Source organism: Blennius ocellaris, assembly GCF_963422515.1.
Source record: "Blennius ocellaris genome assembly, chromosome: 6".
Classification (NCBI taxonomy): Eukaryota; Metazoa; Chordata; class Actinopteri; order Blenniiformes; family Blenniidae; genus Blennius; species Blennius ocellaris.
In genome coordinates, this window is record NC_137655.1 from 8,638,987 (window position 1) to 8,660,597 (window position 21,611).

Sequence of the window (21,611 nt, forward strand, 5' to 3'; positions counted from 1 at the left end):
GGACTGTTAATTTGGTGACACTTACTGTGTTTGTCAACACACTGGCCATGGTCTCTGCCAAACCATGCATGTATAAATGCAGAGAGTCTGACTAATATTTAACACATTCAAATACTATTTTACACCATCATGATCTCAAGGGAAACACAAGCACCCCCCCCACAGTGTATCAGACACAACAATCAGACATTTTATTGAACTTTCTTCATGATAACAGATTAAAAAAAAAAAAATCATTAGAAGTCACTCCAACAGAACACGAGACAATTCAAAGCATCGCCTTCTTATTTGAGTGAGCGTTTGGCACAGAGTACAAAGTGGGAATCGCGTTGTGGAAGTGTGGGAGTGTTTCAGAGTCTGTTTTGTTGACAGGAAGGTTGGAGGTCAGTTAATCTCTAAAAGGAAAGAGAGCATTCAAAAATATCAATGAGGGAACAGTTCACGCGGCACACTCTTAGCTCGCTGGGAGATCACGAATCAATAGAAACCGAAAGGTCCACGATACACAAGCTGTGCTTTAGGCAACGGCGAGGTTCGCCCAGGATGTGCGTTGGCTAACTTAACACCATTGTGTTTAGTGTTGTCTCTGTAGTTGGAACTGTATCATTTGTGAATCTTGTACTCTGTTCTTTATTCTCTTTTCATCACTTCAGTTTCCTTGGTGATGTGGGGGGGGGGGGGGGGGCTGTTCTGTCATCATTCTTACTTTGTTGTGCTTTTTCTTACTTGTAAACCTGTCAATCTTCAGCAATTACCTCTGTTTTCCCGGCTATGTAGATTATGCTATGGAAGTTAATTTCCCATTCAAAGCATGGAACCTGCTGCTGGTGTGCACCGAGGGTGAGGATGTATGAGCCAAGCCGTCTGGAGGAAAGGGAAATGAAAACTAATTTCTGCTCTCTCTGTATTCTGCAGCTCAACGGAGGGCCATCTGGAGGATTCGTAGTGTGTCCGTCAGAATTACCACAGGAAAACACAAAAATTGCATCAGAGAAACGTCAATTTAGTGGACTCTGCTGACAGATAAATCTTACGTTGAACTAAAAAAAATGCAAATCCCCGGGTTCCCCCACAACAGTTCTGAGTATCTGTCTTGTGTCTTTATTATTTAATCACTGCATGCCATTTCCATTGAGCTGTTGAAGGTGACATAAATTGTATGACCTCCAAATATAGTATATATTTATTGTATATTGAACATAATTTTCATCACATCTAAAACACTTTGCAAACTTTAGCGCTTTGTGAGTATATACAATATGGGTTTTTTTTGGGGGGGGGGCAGTGTTCTGGTACAGATATGAATCAAGTTTCATTTCAGCCCCTTGGTGCTCTGTAAACCGAGTCCATGAAGAGGGTACGTACAACAGACAAGTCCTGCGTCAGTGCAGCTCCACCAAACCATCACCCAATAAGTGCCTGGGTTTGTGGCTCATTTAGGTCCTTTTGCAAGTTCATAATAAAGAAACTGTGGTCTTCTTTAAATCTTTTTCCCCAAATATTAACCCTCAGGAGAAGATATACTTTAGTCATATGTTGTAATCTTAGAGACACATATTGAGTGCCTCAACTCATGAGTCTTATGATGTCCTCCCCCTCCCCGTCTTCACTACACAATCCCCTCACTGCGCTTGCTCCTCCACACCACAAGGGCTGTCATGAGGAGGGTGACCAGGATGGGTACTACGATGAAGGGGCCCAGGATGCGGTTTGGAGGGTCCCTGAGAAGCCGTCCGGACAGCGAGCAGTCATGGAAATAGTGCCGGTGGACTCGGATGAAGAACTCATCCACTATCCGGTTGGGCCAAAAGCACTCCATCTTCAGTGCCACCAGGTATGTGCAGTTTGTCAGCTCGCCGTAAAGCCTGTGTGTGGAAGACACAGAGGAAAACAACAAAGACAATCGAGTCAGGGAGGAAGACAAGAACAAAATCGTACCAAGTATTCTGAACACAACAGACAACACAGCAGAATTCTAGACAACAGATAGTTGTACCGTTGTACCATCCATCCATCCATCCATCCATCCATCCATCCATCTGCTCTGCACAGCTCAGATTTCATGTGTTAAATATCCACATGTCCTTACACACAGTGTGTCTTCAGGACAGCTCTGTAAACAGCTTTGGGCTGCGGCACTACCGTGTGACACTTCAGGTACCAGGTTCACTCGGCCTGGGTGTGAACCTCGGTCCTCTGCTGTTTCCTCCAGGCTTTACAGATCAGTTGAGGAGCATAAAAAGTCAACTCAGGTCTTACTGCATGGTCTAATGAGCACTTTATTTATTTATCTTTTTGGAGGGGGTGGTGTTTATGAGTCACTGACTGAAATGAAAAACAGCGGGGTCGAGGCTGTGGCGGTGAACACAGCGAGATGTCGGTTGGCTACCGGTTCAACTCATAACCTGTGGTAAGGCTGAAATTAAACCTGACAGGACTTCTTAGAGCTGGTGTGCGTGCTTTACTTACTGAGCATGCTTGTCTGTGTTGTTTCCGCGCCGACGTGTTTTCCATTTAATTGGAACTCTATGTTACAGACAATGGAGTGAGTCAATCTGTGTGTGTTCAGCCTTTCGACCGACATGCATTCAGCGCTGCTTAACGTGTTAAGAAAAATGCTTATATTTAGTATAACACCTTGAGAACGGACAATAAATACTATTATTTTCTTTGCTGCTTTACTCTCTTTCGTCCATCAAATCCTTCCATCCTTCCATCTGTGCCTGCTTTATCCACACCAGGGCCTCTGGGGCTGGAGCCTGTCAGGGTCAACAGAGGGTGAATGCCTAGTGTCATGGTTCATGTGCTGTCTCTTGTGTTTTTCAGGTTTGGCATGCTAATAGTAGCTCTTAATGAAGTTTTTATGTGGGTTTTTGTAATAAAAAAAAAAAAGAAGAAAGATTTGGTTTGAACAACGCTAGTTTTGAAAACGTAGAAGGTGAAATATCTGTTTTTGTAAAAACCTGCCAATATTTAAACGTTTAAACGTTTTCTACATTAAAACGTTAAGGTAAGCTCACCTCACAGCACGTCACTGAACTAGAGAGTCTGTTTCATTGTTTACTGAAGGATTTCATGACTAAAAGCATCAGTAATATCAGCCCCAGGGCCATTTTGCCTAGGAAGGAGACAACGTGCGCAAAATCTAATTTCAGATATATTCCATATTGCATTCTCCTTGTAGCAATCGAGAAAAAAAAGAAAAAAAAACACCAAGGAATATTGATGGTGCTAACATGGCTGGTTCAGAATGAAGTCATATCAGCTCAGAAATGCATTATCTTGGGTGTAGTCTGAGGATTTGGGGACTACAGCGGCATCCCAAACCGCCACAAACATGCTCTTTACGGTAATGATAGCAGGGCAGGTTTACAGAGATGTTTAGTCGTACATGTGAGATGAAGGAAGGGAAGCTTCAAGGATGTTTTTTTGTGTGATAATCAGCAAAGCAGGTCCCTTCTCCCTTTAAAAAAAACCCTGATCAGCTGAAGCCAGACATTTCTCTTTAAAGGTTAATACAATATCTAAAGTGCAGTCGCAGTGTTTTTTGTTTTTTTTTAAACAGTCACATCTGAGCAACTTGCTCCACTGAATTAAAGACTCTGGATTAAGCATTTGCGAAACTTGTGTTATTATGGAGTTTTAATTTCTGTAGCACAACATCAAAAACACCTCCATAGGGGCTGTGAATCAACTTGTGCTGGTTTGTAAAAAAGAAATATATATATATATATATAAATTCTTCGTGATGCCTGGATCACGTAAATCCAAAATAACCAGATACCCACAAATCCTGCTCTTCATGCATGTATTTGTGGAAAGAACTTCACACTTGTAAGGAAATGAAGCACTGCACATTTAGCAGCTTTGTGTTGTTTATATGTTGTCACAAATGGACACAGTTGTCACTTCTTGATTTCAATACAACGTCTGTTTAACTTAGTTTCCAGGTCTATGAAAGAAACTTAATATAACTGAATGAGTACATATTTTTCCTATATTAAAAGTCAAAGTCAAAATGATTTGCTTTCCCTCTCATTTATAAAATAGCATTTTGATTATGCTGCAGATAAAGAGAAATGCTGTACTGTAGAGTCTTTAAAATGAATAAATGCAGTCATATATTGTGTTTTCCTTGATATAAAATCTCCCAAAGACATGATATGTTAGTGACTCTAAGGTGCCTTTGTCCATTATTTCATTTGCAAAGCAAATCTAACTGCAAAGTGAAATATGGATCAGAACTCTCCAAGTTCTCACACAGAGTAACAACAGACTGCAATGTCCTTTACAGAGAAACAGGAATCAGAACTTCCTCCAGCATGACCTTTTCACAGTAAGCTCTTTTATTAAAACCAGACAGAAACCGGCCGCTGCTACACCGACACAACCAGGAAGACCCCGGAGAGGAAGAAGAAGTGACACATGGAAGAAAATATTGCTTCTGATATAATGAAAATAATGTAAAACTATTAGCTGTAATCAGATATATTCAGTTTATATGATGAATTCCATCAAACAAATAATCCTAAATCATCATTAATTCAAAATGAGACTCCTTTTGTTGTCATTCATGTGACATGGTAATAATGAAACACTTTCTGCAGTCACAGTGTATAGCAATAACATACATAAACAGATTAATTATGTTCATTTTGTTGTTGTTGTTTTTTTAACTTTACAATAGCTTTACTCATTCTTATGTGGAAGAATTGGAAATTGATTGTGTCTGAGTTTTCCTCCGATTAGATAAACTGAAAGAAAAGGGACCATGCCACATGAACCGGCTCAAATTCTACATCCGATGCAGAGACAAGGAAAGAATTCCAAAAAGCCTCAACATCACAAATCCCATCCGAACAACAAAAAAACCCACAGAAAACATTCAAAGCATTCTCAATCGAGAGAGAATAAGGACAATGACAAACAAACTTGAAAGAATCAACATATACGAGAGGATTCAAACAAACTCAAAGAACACGTCCCATTGGAACAAGATATACAAGAACAGGTAAGACACATCTAAAACACGTACGAAGGGGAATTCACTCCAACAACAAGAAGCGGTAGATCACCTGATATATAAAACGACACGTCAGAAGCCTGCAGATGCTGTTGGAACACATCAGCAGGATATAAACCGTTTTTCCTTACTCATTTGTTGCTTAAAAATTTATGCTATCCTAAAATAAACACTTCAAAACCAGTTTATCAAACTATCCAACAAACTGGTCTTCATCCTACTTGCATCTCTAAAACAGCCACGTCAGTCAGTCTGTTCACTGCTGCACACGTTAATCAGCATTACCAAAGCCAACCACCCCAGAAAGCTTTTTTATGTTTCCTTCCTTCAAACTGTGACTGTGTGGACGTGGCAAAGAAACATGGTATTAAAGAAGCGACACAAAAAGAAAAGAGTTTTCTGCTAAAAAGCAACATGTCCATCCCACAACAGCTTTAATTACAGCATTCCAGCTTCGTTTAGTGCTTCACTGCCACTAATTTTCATCCAACGATGAGGCAAGATATATTTATGAGGCTAATGTAAGCTGGCGATAAAGTATTTATTCATTTTTAACACAGCACCTGCATGTTATACAATTTTTAGAGAATTGAAGTTGGAACTTTTCCACTTCTTAGTGGAAGATATATGAGAAAAAGAACAGAAAACGAACTTGATGCTGATACTAGATAATCCAGCCATTCTCAGTGTATCACACCCAGCTTATACATCTTACCATCTTTTAAAGAAGACTTGCTGTGTCATCTCTAAATTCTGAAGTGAATCCTAGTTGGGTTTTTTTTACTTATCCATTGCTTCATACAACCGTTTCACATCCTTACATTTGAATAAATAATTTATTGACAGCAACATGAGCAGAATTCAGCATGCATAAACGTGATACTGTACCTTTAAATAGCTTTAGGCACTTTAGACACCAGGCACATATAGAATCACTTGTTTTAGACAGGTACATGGTACGTGTTTGAAAAAAATGAAGGAAATTAACCTAAAAAACACAAACTTTCTCTTCAAAATATCAACATTCAGAGGTATGGACAGGGAATGTAACAAACATGAAACATGAAATGAGCAGCCTAATTGGCTGGCACACTAGAAACAAGCTGTGATAAGTGCTGGGCACAGACAGCCAAGCGAAGCAGAGGATGCCGCATGCGGCAGTTTGATCTGTGCACCGAAAGGCACAATGTGAATAAATAAAAGCTGGATAATGAATAAATAAAACCAACATGGAACAAAGCTCCTCTGGTGACTTCAGGAATGAGTGAGGACTTTTTGTTTTCCATCACTCCCAGTGACACTCACAGAGCAAGGTATGAGAAGTGGGCAGCTCTGAAAGTAGGATGGATGGGGCACTTATGAAATAAATAATGATTCACGATATTTTATGTAACATGCCGCTATCATCTCAGCGAAGACAGAAGGACAGACGTGATCTGCAGTAGCAAAAAGCAGCAGTTCTGTCAGCAGTGATGGTTATGTAGCTCGCGAAGGAGAGACTCAATTTCTTTTGTTTTACATTCATCATTCAATTTTACATTCATCATTCATCTGTCTTACATACAGATTTGTCCAATTAAGGGTCGTGGGGAGCTGGAGTCTGTCCAGGGTGACTAAGAGTGAAGACAGGGTACACCGCCATCCATTACTGTGCAAACTAATGTGCTCAAATTCACACTGTTTCACTTTCAAAGCATGGTTTTGGGTGGGTGAAGCATGGATTTATTGGTTAAACCTCCTCTCACACCAAAAATATGTTTTAACCAATTACTGTTTGATTCATAAACAAATCCATTTAAATAGAGCAAGAGATGTAGAAATGTACTCTCACAAAACCAGTGTTGTTTCTCCGATCTACAACATCAAGGGAGATGTTCTGGGTATGGGGGTGCCCCCTTGCCTCGCTCCTCCTGAGAGGGCGTCGGGGGCCTTGGGGGTGGCGGTTGTTTTATGTGGTCCTTTGGGTGTCTGGGCATTGCGTGACAGAATAAAAATATGACATTGGAAGTCAACTTCCAAGCCTGTGGCCATTGGCTTGGGGTGGTGACAGTCTGGGAAGCTCCGCCACGCCTGGACCAGTCTTCAGGACTCTTTGGTAGCCCCACCTGCATGGGTGAAAATCACTCCATCTTTTGACAAGACTCACGGACATGCAGAATCCCCCCCAGTACTCACTGGGCATTGTTGGAAAACACTGGTAATCTGTATTCTTCATCTTGGTGGAGATCTAGGCCCCTGGTCTAATTGTAGACCGAGCAGCCCCACAACACCCACGCACGTATGCAGTGTGACACTACCCTTCCTGGTCCAGAGTAGGTAATGATACAATGTGACCATTCACCTTCAGGGAGGACTGGCGGTGGTCACGAAAATGCAAAAAACAAAAAAACAACAACAGCGGTGCTTTATGCAGAAACCTTTCGCACACAGTACAGTGCCTTTTATTCTCAGTTGACTTCCAATGTCATATTTTTATTCTGTCAGAAGAAAAGTCAAATGTCACGAGGGAAATCCACTTAAAGTACAGGGGGGAAAAAAGAATACAGATTTTGTCCTCTCCACAACCTCGGAGTCATATTATATTTAGAAGTAGTTTATATTTAGCCGTGTTAAACCTCACTTTGAAATTGCGATTGGAGTGGGAAACATCTCCGGGGTCCCACTGAGCTGTCAGTGTTCAAACCGACTTTTAAGTCTTTGTAGAAAAATGCAGCTCCTTTATTCATTTGAGTGGAGCCGGTCCGGCCTCGCTGCAGGTGTGTGCGCTTTTAGAAAAAGGAAGCAAGGTCATTAAACAGGTGCAGGATTTTATTAAATCCTGTTGCTAAACTGCACGCTCACGCAAGCAGATTTGGCTTTCACTTTGCAGACATTGTATGTGTCATCAACTAAGAATAACACCATGAATCAATCAAGCACAAACAGGAGGATTCAAATGAGGGCTTTGCATGCTTTATGCCCGGTTTACACAGGAACGATCTGCCGGAAACATGTTCATTGCTTAATTTCATCATGGAGTGACTGGATAAAAAAAAAAAAAAACTCCCGTATCAAGCATGCTGACACACATACATTGTGCAGTTGGTTTGTTTGCATTTGCACACTATCAGAACACCATGAGCAACATCATGCAGACATGGGGATATTCCAGTGGGGGTATTGAATGTATTATTGCTTACATTTGCCACGATTGAATTGAGCACATGGGGTATCATGGAGTGGTGGAGGAAGTTATCAAACCTGTTGGATAATTCAAACAAATAAACCTTAACTTTACTGAAAAAGAAATGTCTGAGATGATCAGTCAAAAAGTCAAAGTATGAGGTACAACGCAGAAAGAAATCCTATAATAAGGTCTGCAGCCAAAAGTCATGAAGAGTGTCTCGTCACAAGGCCGAGATGATTTACGCTCCTTTTCAAGCATCTTAAAAACAGATGAGGTATATCAGATCCTAATCACACCCTGTTTGAGATCCAGGAAGTTTTAGTGGATTGGGCCCAATGTTTTTGGTCAAGTTGTCATGATTGCCAATGAGATACACACACAAAAAAAGCATAGCTATTAGTTTAGTTGTATTTTATAATGGGAGCACTAAAATCTTATAGTGAGCAATCAGCATGTACTATCTACCAAACACTGTGCAGTTTTTCATACAACTAAAAGAATGACTTACACCAATGCGGCAGTTTGAAAATTTCAGACATCAAAAGGCTGTTTTTGCTCGATTTCAGGTCGTTTTAGCCGATTTAACCAGTGGAATCTCATTCTCGGGATGCCAAATGTGGCAGAGATGAATAGATACAAACAAAGTATATGAATGATACAAACGTGTTAATCTTCATGAAGCAGGCAATATACTCAATATTGCTGCCATAGTGATAGGGAAAAATATGTTCATATTTGAAAGCAACAAATGTGATAGGCATGTCAGTATAAAGAAGGGGTGGGCCACGTGAAAAAGTAGAACAAGTGTGCAGGATTGAACAATAAATATGACTCAATATTGAACAGTGGATACGGAGAAAGGTATGTCCAAGGACAAACTCTGGGTCCTGGAATAATAAAGCGAAGCAGTCGTATCGCATGCAGCTTGTACAATCGTTTTCGTTTGAGTCATAATCTTTCATTGATTCTTTGTGGCCTGCTGTCTGTAAACCGAGCTCTGTCGAACAGTGACGCCTAGTGGCTGTGCACAAAGTGGGAGGAAAACATTTTAACAATGGGACATTTTGTCTGCCAAGACTCGAGAGTTTAAATTCCTTGGTAATAGAAAGTTGATATTTTTAAAGCTGCAAACACAATTGTTGTAGCCTAAACAACGCTTTTATCTCAAAATTCGTCTTCTGGTTTCAAATCTAAAGCTAGCTTGTGGAAAAAATTTCGAACCCAGCACACATTTGCAATTAAGAGAGCGAACAATCTCTTCCCGCAATCCGTTCGAGCCGGAAGTTCTGTTATACGTGCCATAAAGTAGTTCACAGCCGTGACGCTAGGGGGTGCAGAAGAGTCAGTCAAAATTGCATGAAGCTTGTGTTTGTTGTCTTGCTAACACTTTTTATTGTATTCATATATACAGCCTGACTTTTCCAATTGGATGATGTGATTTGTTGTCATTACATCTCAAACCACCATTTAAAACCTTTTTTATGGCAATGTGGTTTTGGGAAGAGAAAACATTTCTGCCCCTTATTATGCAAACACCTCAGATAATTTCTCCTGAAGTAGAGAGTGTGAAAAGTCTTGTTTGGCTGATGAGTTGTTATCAACCCCACACATCTGAAAAAAGTAACTTTGATATCAAGTAGCCACAAATATTTTAATCAAGGAAGATCAGACAGTTCTAATTTAATGGGTTTTGCACTTTAGAAAAACATTCCCAAACGATGAGGTTCGATAAGAGGCAGAGTCGTGGTACTGTGCTGCCGAGCGCACGGCACGGCGGTCATTATCATTTTGTTCATTTTAGCAGCGATGGTAAGATTCAATAAGAGCGATACTTTGGAGAAAACTGGGCCACGAAGCATCAAAGTGTCGCAGCAAGTGAGGGACTGAAAGATTAAAGGAGACCATCATTCATACACAATTAGATATCCAGACTGATTTTCCACTTCTCAGTTTTCAGACATGGCCCGGTTACCATCCATCACATCCATCCCAGACGCTTTGGTCACTTCAAGCTGGCAAATCTAATGGAACTGAGCTGTTTGTAGACCGTCACCCAAAATCACCTCTCTGTCTCCTGCATTCAGCCCAGAGAAATGTTTCTGTCATGGCTGCCTGGAGAAATCACCTCAGAGCATAAAGGTATCACCAGGAGAGGAGAGTCCTCCCTTCTGAAGCTAAGGAAATGCAAAAAAAAAAAGAAACCAAAAAAGTAACAGGACAAACTGTCACCACTGAGCAAATCTGACACAATATTTTTTTTTTCTTTTCAACTTTGTTATTCTGCTGAGTTCCCACATTCTCCTTCCTCCGTCACCGTCACCGCAACCAGAAGTGCTAAAATATCTTGCAGCGTTTCTGAGTTGTTTTTTATTGAGGACGGTGAAAATGTTTCGACACACATGCACACATACAGAGCTCTTATTTTATATTTGTTCTCACTTTGTCAGCCCCTGGGTCCTGTAACGGTTTCAAACCCATCAGTACCATGATGCAAACAGATGGTCCTCACAGAGTGTGTATTTGTATTTGACACACATTGTTCGTGTCTGATTGTTTGTATGATTCCAGATATACTTCTATTTAATGTGTCCATTTCCATTGAAGCGGTTTCTGTATTTCTCTACTCGGGGATGAATCTGATTTTCGCAAGTTAAGATTTATGTGTGCATGCATGTGTGTGCGTGGGTGTGTAAACGTTTGTTCGCGTTTGCAGTCAAATATCACCACCTGACGTGGAAACATAAACTAACGCAGATGTTCCGTCCGACGTGGTCATTTTACTCCAAATGAGCCAAGCGTTCACAAATGCTGACCTGCTGCTGGAAACTGAGAAAAATCCAAAGAAAACTGCCAAACAAGCTGCACGAAACCTCTCGCAGAGCATGATACATGTGTGCTTATGAATTCAGTGGCGACTTTCCAGTTTCAAACTCGCAAAACAGCAGAGTTGAGCAATCGGGCAAAAAAAGTGACCCTTAAGTATATTTTAAAGGAGTGTTCAGAATTCAGACCATACGGTGGTGAAGTGCTGAAGTGGTTTGTACGGTTGCCTCACAGCCAGAAGACTTAGGTTTCATTTCATCATTGAGGCTTTTCTGTGTGAAGTTTCTTTCTTCTGCTTTCCTCTAGATGCTTTGATTTTTTAATAATCTGTTGAATAAAGTGTGTATGGTTGCTATTGTCCACGTTGCGTTATACTGACATACTGCATTAAGTCCTTCTTGACCACATTTGGTAACTCTTGCATTCTTTCGCAACTTACAAACTAACAATATCTTTTTTATTATTTGTAAAATCATGCTGAAGCATGGCAGATTTTTTTTTACTTCTTGTAATAATATCAACATTGTTCGTCCAGTTTTACAACGCCATTCATCATATCCACAGTTAACAAGAACTAATGCAAGTGACTGCATTAGCAGTTTCACAGATATAACACAATGCAATGTGTAAGTCAACTGCTTTGTGCAAATCAGAAATTATATCATTGTGCTATAATCAACATTGCAGAGTATCTCAATGTACTAAATAGTGGCTATTAGGAGTAACTCGTTTCTGAGGGGAAACGGCATTCCAATGTGAAATCCATGGTCGCACCACAGGAGGAGAGAAGGAGAAAATTAAATGAGAAAGGAAATATTCAGAGTAAAAGGGATTTAATTTCCAGCACCAGCGGAAACAGGGGCGAGTGCTGAGTTCTGGAAGGGAATGCTTGCAGTATTGATGTGGAGGACTACGAAAATAAAAAAAGAAGCAGCCTCAATTAAAGTGGAGAAACACCTTTGGATGTGTCTCTCTTCTGTTGTTATAGGAGAAAAACAATTTGTTTTAAAAAAGAAAGTGAGATATTGGAGGATGATTATGATGAAAAATATATTCCAGCCTTTGTAAAACACTTCTTTCATGATCCTCTCTTTGTCTGTTTTCTCTTCACTCTTCATATTGTCAGTTACATCCATTCATTCCCCTTCTTTACTCATTCATTGTCATTCCTTCTCAGCCCACACATGTGTATTGATTCATTCTAATTCTTCAAACATCTCTTCATTCATCCTCGTTCTCAATTCCTCCCCTACTCACCGTTTATCTTCATTCCTCCCGCCCATTACATTTTATCACTCTCGTCTCTTCAGTGCGAACTCCTCATTCATCTATCTTGTTCCATTACTTACCCTTCCCTCATTCATCCATTCATCCTCTTCTGTCATCCGGTTATCTCCCTTCTCTCATCCTGCCCATTCATCTCTTTATTGGCTGTCCTATCCACCTTTCGTTTCATTTATTCCTCGTTAGTCTTTGTTCAGCCATTGAGCTCCACCATCCTCCTGCATCCATTCATCTTGCTCTCACTTCACCCATCTCTTGTTTCATCTGTTCATCATCAACCGTATCATCTAAACCCGAGATCTGCAGCCGGCGCTACATGAGTTGTTCAAACCTCTAAAATAAGGTACAGAAAAGTAAAAAGTGTATAGTATATTCTTCAACATGACAAGTGCATTTTTCATGAAAATCTCAAAAGACACGTTTATTAATCTGCTTTCCTCCCATCGTTAGCGTCATTTGGGCAAACACAAATCATCGTCTTTCCGAACTGAGGCTAAAATTCAAAGTCCTTATAAAGCTGCAGTGTATAACAGCTGCAGGCATGCAGCAATCCAGGCAATGTTGGATGTTTTCCAGTCATTAGAGTTGTAGAAACATACGGCAATCTTCTTCTAATCACTACGTAATCAGCCGTTTAATCACTAAAAAGGGCAACTTCTATCAAGGTTTCCACGCAGCTGAGCTCAGTGGATTTATGAGGTCGGAGTTTTCACGTAACTGGATGTGAGCTCACCCACAAAAGAGTTTTTAAATTATTACAGACGGCTGACAGGCATGCATGACTGACTGAACAGAATACACCCGGAACACTCACATGGTCAAAGAAAGCCTTGTAGAACCAAGAAATAGTTATTTTTACTTCAAGCGCAGGGTTGAAAGTTAATGGGAATAAAACATGACATCCAGCCTTACACTCATTGAGCAAACTTCTGATCTTGCGTTTTAGTTGGAATAATCTGTTGCTGAGGGCAAGCTGAGTTTGAAGAATTACTGATCACCTGACATAGAGGTCACGCGAGCTTACAAGGTCGCAGAACTCATTACTTCTTCTCATTGAGGCTTGTACACACCAAGGCTTTGAAGATATATTTTTTTCGTATTCCACACACTCTGGAGGTAAATGTCAAAACCATATTATGAAACATGGTGAATGTAAATGCGCAGTGAAAAAAACATTTTGCATACATGTTTCTTAAAATCAGACACTTTTTATACGGACCACAGCTTTGCAGATTGACCCTGGACCGGTTATAAGTGCATCACACGGTAACAACTTGTTTTCATTGGCTCCGAGCATCACTCTAATTACTAATCTAAAGTTCCTAAACAAGGTGACATCTCAAGCCTATCTAATGCTGTTTGTCTCCATCCTCTCGAATCAAATGTGATCCAATCTCAAACACCTCATCCTTCTCATTTCATTGATTCATCCCAACCCTTCCTACATCCCTCCTTGTTATATTATTTCATCCCATTCTGATCTTTCCCTCCTCCATCAACTTTGTTATTCATTCATTTCAATCCTCCTTCCCTCAACTTGGTGGATCCAGTCACAACTTCCACTCTTCAAATCATCGTCATCCTGCTAAAAGCATTCATCCATTCATGCTTCTTTCAGCATCCATCTGGATTTTCATGAAATGAAAATCCAAATGAAATGTGTCTCAATTATAAGATTCCTGCATCCAGATGCAGCATCCTTCAGAGATGCAGATGTGAACGGATGGTTTCCTCCTCATGTGGGTTTCTCATCATGAATCACGGAGCCGGAGCTGTGACTTCGCAGGTGACTTTTGGCTATTTGATCACACGCATGGCAACCACACTATCCCATGGACATCATCTCATCCCATCTGTTTTTAGCTCAGTGGGGAAAACCAGCAGACGGCCTGACCTCCAGTCTTCTGATCCACACCCAGCTGAGAAGCTTTGGACTGAGTCGCGGTGCAAAGCGAGCAAGATGTGGAGACTTCTGCAAACATGCACTGCCGTGCAAAGCTGTAATCAAGCCTGGGATGCATCTGGAATAATAATCATAACTTACTTTTGAAAACTCTATATTTTGGCATTATATCACTAAACTACACATTCACAAAAAAAATGTCAAATTCCTGTATCTATGCTCCAGGGATCATCAGTGATGCCCAGATAGGAAGACTCTTTAATGCACCAACAAACATTGCTTCAGAGCAAATAAACAAATAAAAACATGTTTTGGCATCTCCACTCTTGGTGGGTGACAGTAATGTAATAATGTACCACAATTAAGAGCCTAACCCAGCAGACAGAGCGGACGGCTGAGCAGAAACACCCCGCAGCGCCTTGTGCTACTGAGCCTAGCAGATGGATTGACTGCAGCCAAGGCAAACACACATATACATATTTATAAGCTGAGGAATATCTCAAGTTGTGGATGTCGAAGTTTGGAGAGGAGACTTTGGGTCGTTTAAGATTTTTAAAAACATTTTCATTGAATGCATAATGCTGTTGTTGAGGAGCTCCACTTTTAATGTTCTACTCTGTATAGTGTGACAAAGGAATGCTCTACATTGTTGGTAATCCCGCACAGGAAGAAAAGAATTATAAGAAATTATGAATGAATTGAAAGCTCTTGTGACTGTAGCGTGTCCTTGTCTTGTCTCTTTAACCTCCATGCCCATTCAAACATGTTTATCTGCCCGGCTGCTTAAAGAAATCATTGGTAGTTTCTTTTCATTAAATTTTCTAAACATGTTTCTGATGCTGTAAATCATCAACAGCTCAATGTACTCACTCCTATTGTAGTTCATTGTAACTCCCTTTGTCGATCCATTCTCTGAAATACATGAACGCGTATTATCAAGGCAACTACGTGAAAGTAGACATATTGTTTATCTCCTCGCCATTGTTAATGCTTATAGCGCAATGTTCTAAGAACAAACAACAGCGCCAACTCATGGCCAGCTCACTAAATATTGACCAGCGTTTCTGCCATACCTGTGTAAATGGAAATATTACTTTGTTACATATATATCTTAAGTTGGTGTTGCTGCAGAGGAGACACTTCAGACCCTAATCTAACCAATTATTTTGTGCACATAAGGAAATAAACAATAATGAACTGCAATAAACTCAATAAACGATTACACTGAAATCGCACAAAATGTTCAAACATACAACTTAGACATAAACTTTTGAGATGTGACTGTAAAAGAAAGAGTTAATCCTGATGTTATTTTTAATGTTTACATTAGTGTCATGTTGCCTTTATTGGGATTAACTGCTTGTGTGCTTTATCATAATAGTCACCTAATTCAAACACAATATGTTTTCCAGTCTATCTTTTCCTTTTCTGTTTCAACCACAGAGAAAAACCCAGTAAACGTCTCACATGGTTAATAATAGAAAATATGCCTGCAGACATCAAAGCTCTGCTGCCTTTGTTCACAGATACATGTAGGTAATTAAACGTGGCAGCTGAATAACAAATCCTTTATTTCTCTTCAGTGGTCTTTTAACGACCACATGTCCGACAAATCCTGCCCCGGAGCAAAGCAATGATATCTTTGATCTTAATATTTAAGTAAGATGATCATGATTTAAATGCATTAATCCACTTCATGACAGCACATCTCACGACACACACCCGTTAATGTGAATTAAACCCTGGAGTAATCTGTAGTTTCTGGTCCGTCGTCTTCAGAGGTGTAATAGCTGCACATCCACTCTGTGTAGGCGGAGGCCTCGGTGTCATGTGTGCTGTTCGGGAGTCGGTGACACTCTGGCCTCACAAAGGGCCCTGGGCTCCGTGAGCTATGAACTACTTTAGAGAGAAACCTCACAACTGAATAAGGAGAGAAAACACAGCCAAAGTGGAATGTGTCCAAAGAATAAAAGAGAAGGAAACCGAAATTTATGCTTCTGCCGTTTTGCACTGTGGATCAATACTGACTGGAGATGGATATTTATTGGATCAAACTATTTAATACATGTTTTGTCACTGTTTGTTTTATATTCAGGCAATATCACACAAGAGGAAGCGTTGCACTGAATTGCAACACTATTGTTATTCCGTTCTCACAGTCACACACACATGCACACAACTTACGACAGCTAAATGATTTAGTTTATTTGCCTTCATGAATATGTAATATGGGACGTATGTTCTAGATCACACAAGATACTGGCATGAATTTATGTTGATAGATGTGATTTACGGTTTGTGTTCTTGATATTTGTGCCTCTTTTTTGACACAGAGGACTAAATCAGCTGCATGAAAACACTGAAGTGCTTCATACTGTAATTTCATGTTTTAGATGCACCATATTTATATTCATATGACATAAATGCTCATTACAGTTCACGCACTTGTCTGTTAACATGATGCAGACACAAGAGTCATATGTCTGCTTAAAACTGCATGCCCGAGGTGCTCTAATCTTTAAAGTGGCGTCGTAAACATGTTGGATGAAAACCGAACCTAGATGGTGACATACCATCGTTTCAGTCTCCAGCTGGATGTCTTAGTCTTTCCATCTGCCTCCCATCTGCATCCACACACTTGTCATATTTTCCATCTGCTGGGTGTCTTGTACATATCGGAGTATGAAAACACCAAAATGATTCATTTCAGCAGCACCGCTCCTCAACATTACTATTCCACTCGGCTCACTGTTGGATGGGGGGAAACCCACAAATGTATTACAAGCTCCCTGTTTTTCACCGCAAACATCACATTACTGTTAAAAGAGTCACACTGTCAACCGCCTTTATTCTTACAACAAGGCTTTACAACGCATAACGAGTCAATGGTTTGCAAAACTTGATGACTGCTGCAAAGTGAGGTGAAGAACACAGAGTAAGTCTTCATCATGACACCTGTTATTAGGTGGGATATATGAGATAGTGGGAGAACATTTTGTCCTTAAAGTGTCAGAAGCAGAAAAAGTTGACAGGCTTAAGGATTTCCATGAATTTGACAATGAACAAATTATGATAGCTGACTTTGAAAACAAAATTGTGAAAACACACAGTGCATCACAGACCAATGGAAAAAAGGTAGTCTTGTTTGAAGAATGACTTTTCTTCCACATCATATGCACACATGACTTGGGGAAGACAGCACATGAATAATATTATGGAAGAAGCTTTGGGAAATGATGGACCTGCCATCCATGTGGATGTTACTCTGACAGGTGCCACATAGCCAATCATTGTTGCAGACCATGTGCGAGCTCTTAAAGGAAATAGCATTCCCTGATGGCATCTTTCTGTGGGATGAAAATGAGTTCTTGAATTGGCCTCCAAATTTCTCAGGTCTCTGTCCAATTGAGCATTTGTAGGATGTGCTGGACATACGAGTGTAATCCACGGAGGCCCCACCTGTTTCCAGGCCTCTGTTTCCATGAAAATGGTGGTTGGAGACACTGAATACACAACTTTTTGAAAATGCAACTACTGTGCACCGGGGCATACACAGTAAATAGCTCTTCTGCAATAACAACAATGGCGACCTCTAAAGTGTCCTGACTCCCAGTCTTTATTCTCCGGGGACTTAGTAGTTTTATAGCTGTGAGTCTTTTGTAATAACAATCCAACTTCGTTGTCTGTCTGTATGAATGTCTGTGTCCTCCCCAGTGTTAACGTTTATAGCGTATTGTTGTCTGCATGCATGTGTGTGTGGTTTCATTACTACATTGTTTTCAGCGTTTCTGCCGTTTCTTTGTAAGCTGACTTTGTTTACAAAAAGCTTCCGTGTAAACAAAAAAAATGCAAAAACAATGCACTTTCACTTGAAACGTCATGTGGCAAAAGAGGAATCCTGCCCAATGATATACACGCAATCATGACAGAATGGCATATCAACGTAAAGTCAAAATTAAGACATTTTTACTGATTTTTTTCTTTGAACATTAAAATGAAAATTTTTTCAATCCTAACACTTCACTGAAACAGCTTGACATTTGCAGAAAGAGCTTATTGTTTGAGTATGATAATAAGTTATTATTACACAGAATAAACTCTCAAAGGTGTTCTCAATGTATTTCAGTCATAATAAGTAGACTGCTGGAAGAAACGAGACGGGGGTTATGTTGTCGTGAGTCACTGAGCCACACATCCTGCAGTTAACATTTAAACAGTAATTATCATGCTACGGCTGGCTGCTGATGTTCTGATATTTGACCTTGTGAAATTTAATCGTGCACAGTGAATGCAAACAGGTGATTTGGAAAGCAACAGAATCATCTCAGACAGATAAACAGACTCTCTACAGCTTGCATTGCGTGGGAAGTGACCAGAATGATGCTTTCATGAACATGCAGCTTTTTACACTTCACTTAGATGAATATCATTACAATGTGTAATCACATCATACTCCCATTATATAGTGACTACACCATTATCAAATCATTATCTAACCATTATCAAAACATGTATGAAATAATATTTATACTTAATGTACCATAATCTTTGGTGGCCACTTTGGTGGCAGTTATGATAAAATAGACAATGATGTAAGTGAAAAAAGATGTATTGTAGCATGAAGACTAATTGACTATGTCTATAAATGATGGGAAATGGTAACATGGATTATGCCTGAGACTTTAATCCAAGAAGCAAATAAGGCTAAAGTGTTACAGACATTCTTACAGTTTCTGAGGATCTTCGAAAATATACTCCATAGTGTATCATTGTTGGTACATTGTCTGTACATTGTGTTAAATCCTACTCGCAGGAATGAGAAGTCACTTGACCAAAGGACTTTTATCCAATACGTCCTTGTGAAGTGCATTCAAATATTTTCTTGTTCTCTATGTTGGTTCACTGTCTCACACTGAATAAAAATAAATATATATCCAATTAAGCCTTGCAGTGTCTACTTTGAAAAATAGGTCATTTTAAATAGACGGCCCCTGAAAACTTGAACAAGCTGCTTCACGGGGAAGAAGACTGATTTAGAAAGAACTCTTGAAAACTGCCATCACTGGGTAATTTGCATCTTAGCTTGATTAGGAAAACACAGATGTGAGTGGATTTTGTAATGAATGTTGAGCAGCTCTGTGACGATCACCGACTGCCATTTACAGACGGCGTCGCTTTGAGTTTCCTCCATTAATCATAAAACTCTTCATACAAGTGCTGCTGTAGTGACCCCAAAAAAACAAAGATATTACAACAAAAGTAGTAATACATTGTGGAATAACAAAAAAGGAAAGAAAAGATATATTACTTATGTCGCTGAACTGAAAGGAGACGTTGCGATATGTGAGCAATAGCATTTATGAGGCACTGGGGGACATATTACGGCAGAGACAAATGGAGATGAGAGGAACGGAATGAAAAAGCCATTACAAAGCAGCACTACAAAGAGACTGGAAGAACAAGGGCATGAAGGAAGGACAACAAAATGTAATAATGGTAGATGTGATGATGAAGACAGGAGAGCGCAGTGTGAAGTTGACAAAATGGGGGCAGAGTTTGGGTAGTGAAGCCTCTTTGTTATGTAACGACTCGTGAGGAGCAAAAGAACTATGAGATTTCTGTGGAAAATACGCACAAGCATGTAATAAGTTGTTCTGTGGCGACTTTGGAGAAGAATGTCAACTCAGGCTGATGCGCCGTAGTGACACACACACACACACACACACACACACACACACACACACACACACACACACACACACACACACACACACACACACACACACACACACACACACACACACACACACACACACACACACACACACACGCACACACACACACACACACACACACACACACACACACACAGAATGTCATCTAAACTGATTGAGAAACCTCCTGAGACGTCTTGGCTGGATTGTAAAGCTTCCACTAAGTGGAAGCGACTGTCCTGATACTTCACCTTTCCAACTCAGTCGAACGGTCTTTGGCATTTAAGTCCTTGCATCACTTAACTTTGTTGTTTACTTCTCTTTGGGCTTTTTTTTTCCCCTCTTGCTGTTTTTTCTTTGAGCAAGTTTGGTTGGAAAAACTGACATTTGATCAAGGTCGCTACATTACTACTACTACGACTGTACTCTCCTCATTTATGTAAAGTAATTTATCTTAGCAACATTTATGAGCTGAGATTTGGGAGAAAGGCGAAAAAATAAAATGCAATAAAACAAAACAGTTAGATTAAGCATTCAGGGGTAACATTTGAGTGTAAGCTACAAAATGATTGATGAGGATGATATTGGTTTAACTGAAATACCAGAGAAGTGATAACATGACATCATAGCACAGTCACGTTCGAGTCAAAACATTAAACTGAAGGTTTAAAAAAAACTTGCTCAGAAAATAAAGCATGTTTAATTTGAATTCTATTGGAAAAAATGTTGATGTCAGCATAACAAAAGACAGAATAATTTGTGTAAACATCTCAATAACCCTGAAATGTTCAATTCATCATCCAAAACAGTGTGGGCCGTGTCTCCGGTACAGTTTCACCACTTTAGTGTAACAGCAGACTCTTTATACCGAGACTACTTAGTGCAGCGGTCTCATTTACTCACTATTAAAATCCCTGTGTGGGTCAGGAAATGCTGCTCCGTTACCCGAACTCACCCCGCGGCACGGCCCCTCAGAGCCGGACATGACACAGTTAGCTCGGGAGAGTTTCAGCAGTTGGTGTTTTTCACGAGAGTGAAGACAATGATGCTCATGAGACTAGAACGACCTCGACAAAGGTCAGAACTGTTGGAGGCTCGCTTAATTGCACTCTCTTTTCAAGGTAGCTGATTATCGAGGGGAGAGTTTGGGCTTTGCTGGTTAAAAAAAAAAAAAAAAAAAAAAGCAGAGCGCCTGCGTGATATTACAGGAACATATGGGACTTTTTGAAAATGGTGTTCAGGAAAAAACTAAAAACACTAAACACACTTGATATACAAACAAAATTTGAGTTCAAAGTAAGTGGGTAGGCGGTATTTGTGCAATCGCTTAACTGTAGTAGCTGATGTGAATGACGCTGACGGCAATATTAAGACCTTTATAGAAATAATCTGTGTTTATGCCAACGGCAGAGAGCTTTTCTTCTGACTGCCTGTTCATATCCACACCGTTTCTCCCACACTGTTTGTTCCACTTGTTTTTTTTTTCTCTGTTGTTCCTCTGAGTCTAATCAGCTGTTGGAAGAAGACCAAAAACCTCCAGCCAGAAACACGCCAATATAATATTTAAATTTCTGTTTCAACCACCGACTTGAAAGACTTGCACAGGATGACTGATGGAGAGTAAATATGAAACTGTGTGGAGAACTTGAAGCGTGTAGAAAACACATTACTGCAGTTTAGGCGTTTAATGATGCTGGA

At 40.1% G+C, this 21,611-nt stretch overlaps 1 protein-coding gene across 1 annotated transcript in view; it reads right to left on the minus strand.

The window, feature by feature from the left end:
• Positions 1-304: 304 nt before the first annotated feature.
• ramp1 (receptor activity modifying protein 1) overlaps positions 305-21,611 on the minus strand; it is a 58,360-nt gene continuing 37,053 nt past the window's right edge. The window contains exon 3 of the mRNA XM_080498654.1: positions 305-1,865. Coding sequence (XP_080354780.1) covers positions 1,610-1,865 — 256 coding nt within the window. The 3' untranslated portion in view covers positions 305-1,609. The remainder of the gene's footprint in view (positions 1,866-21,611) is intronic.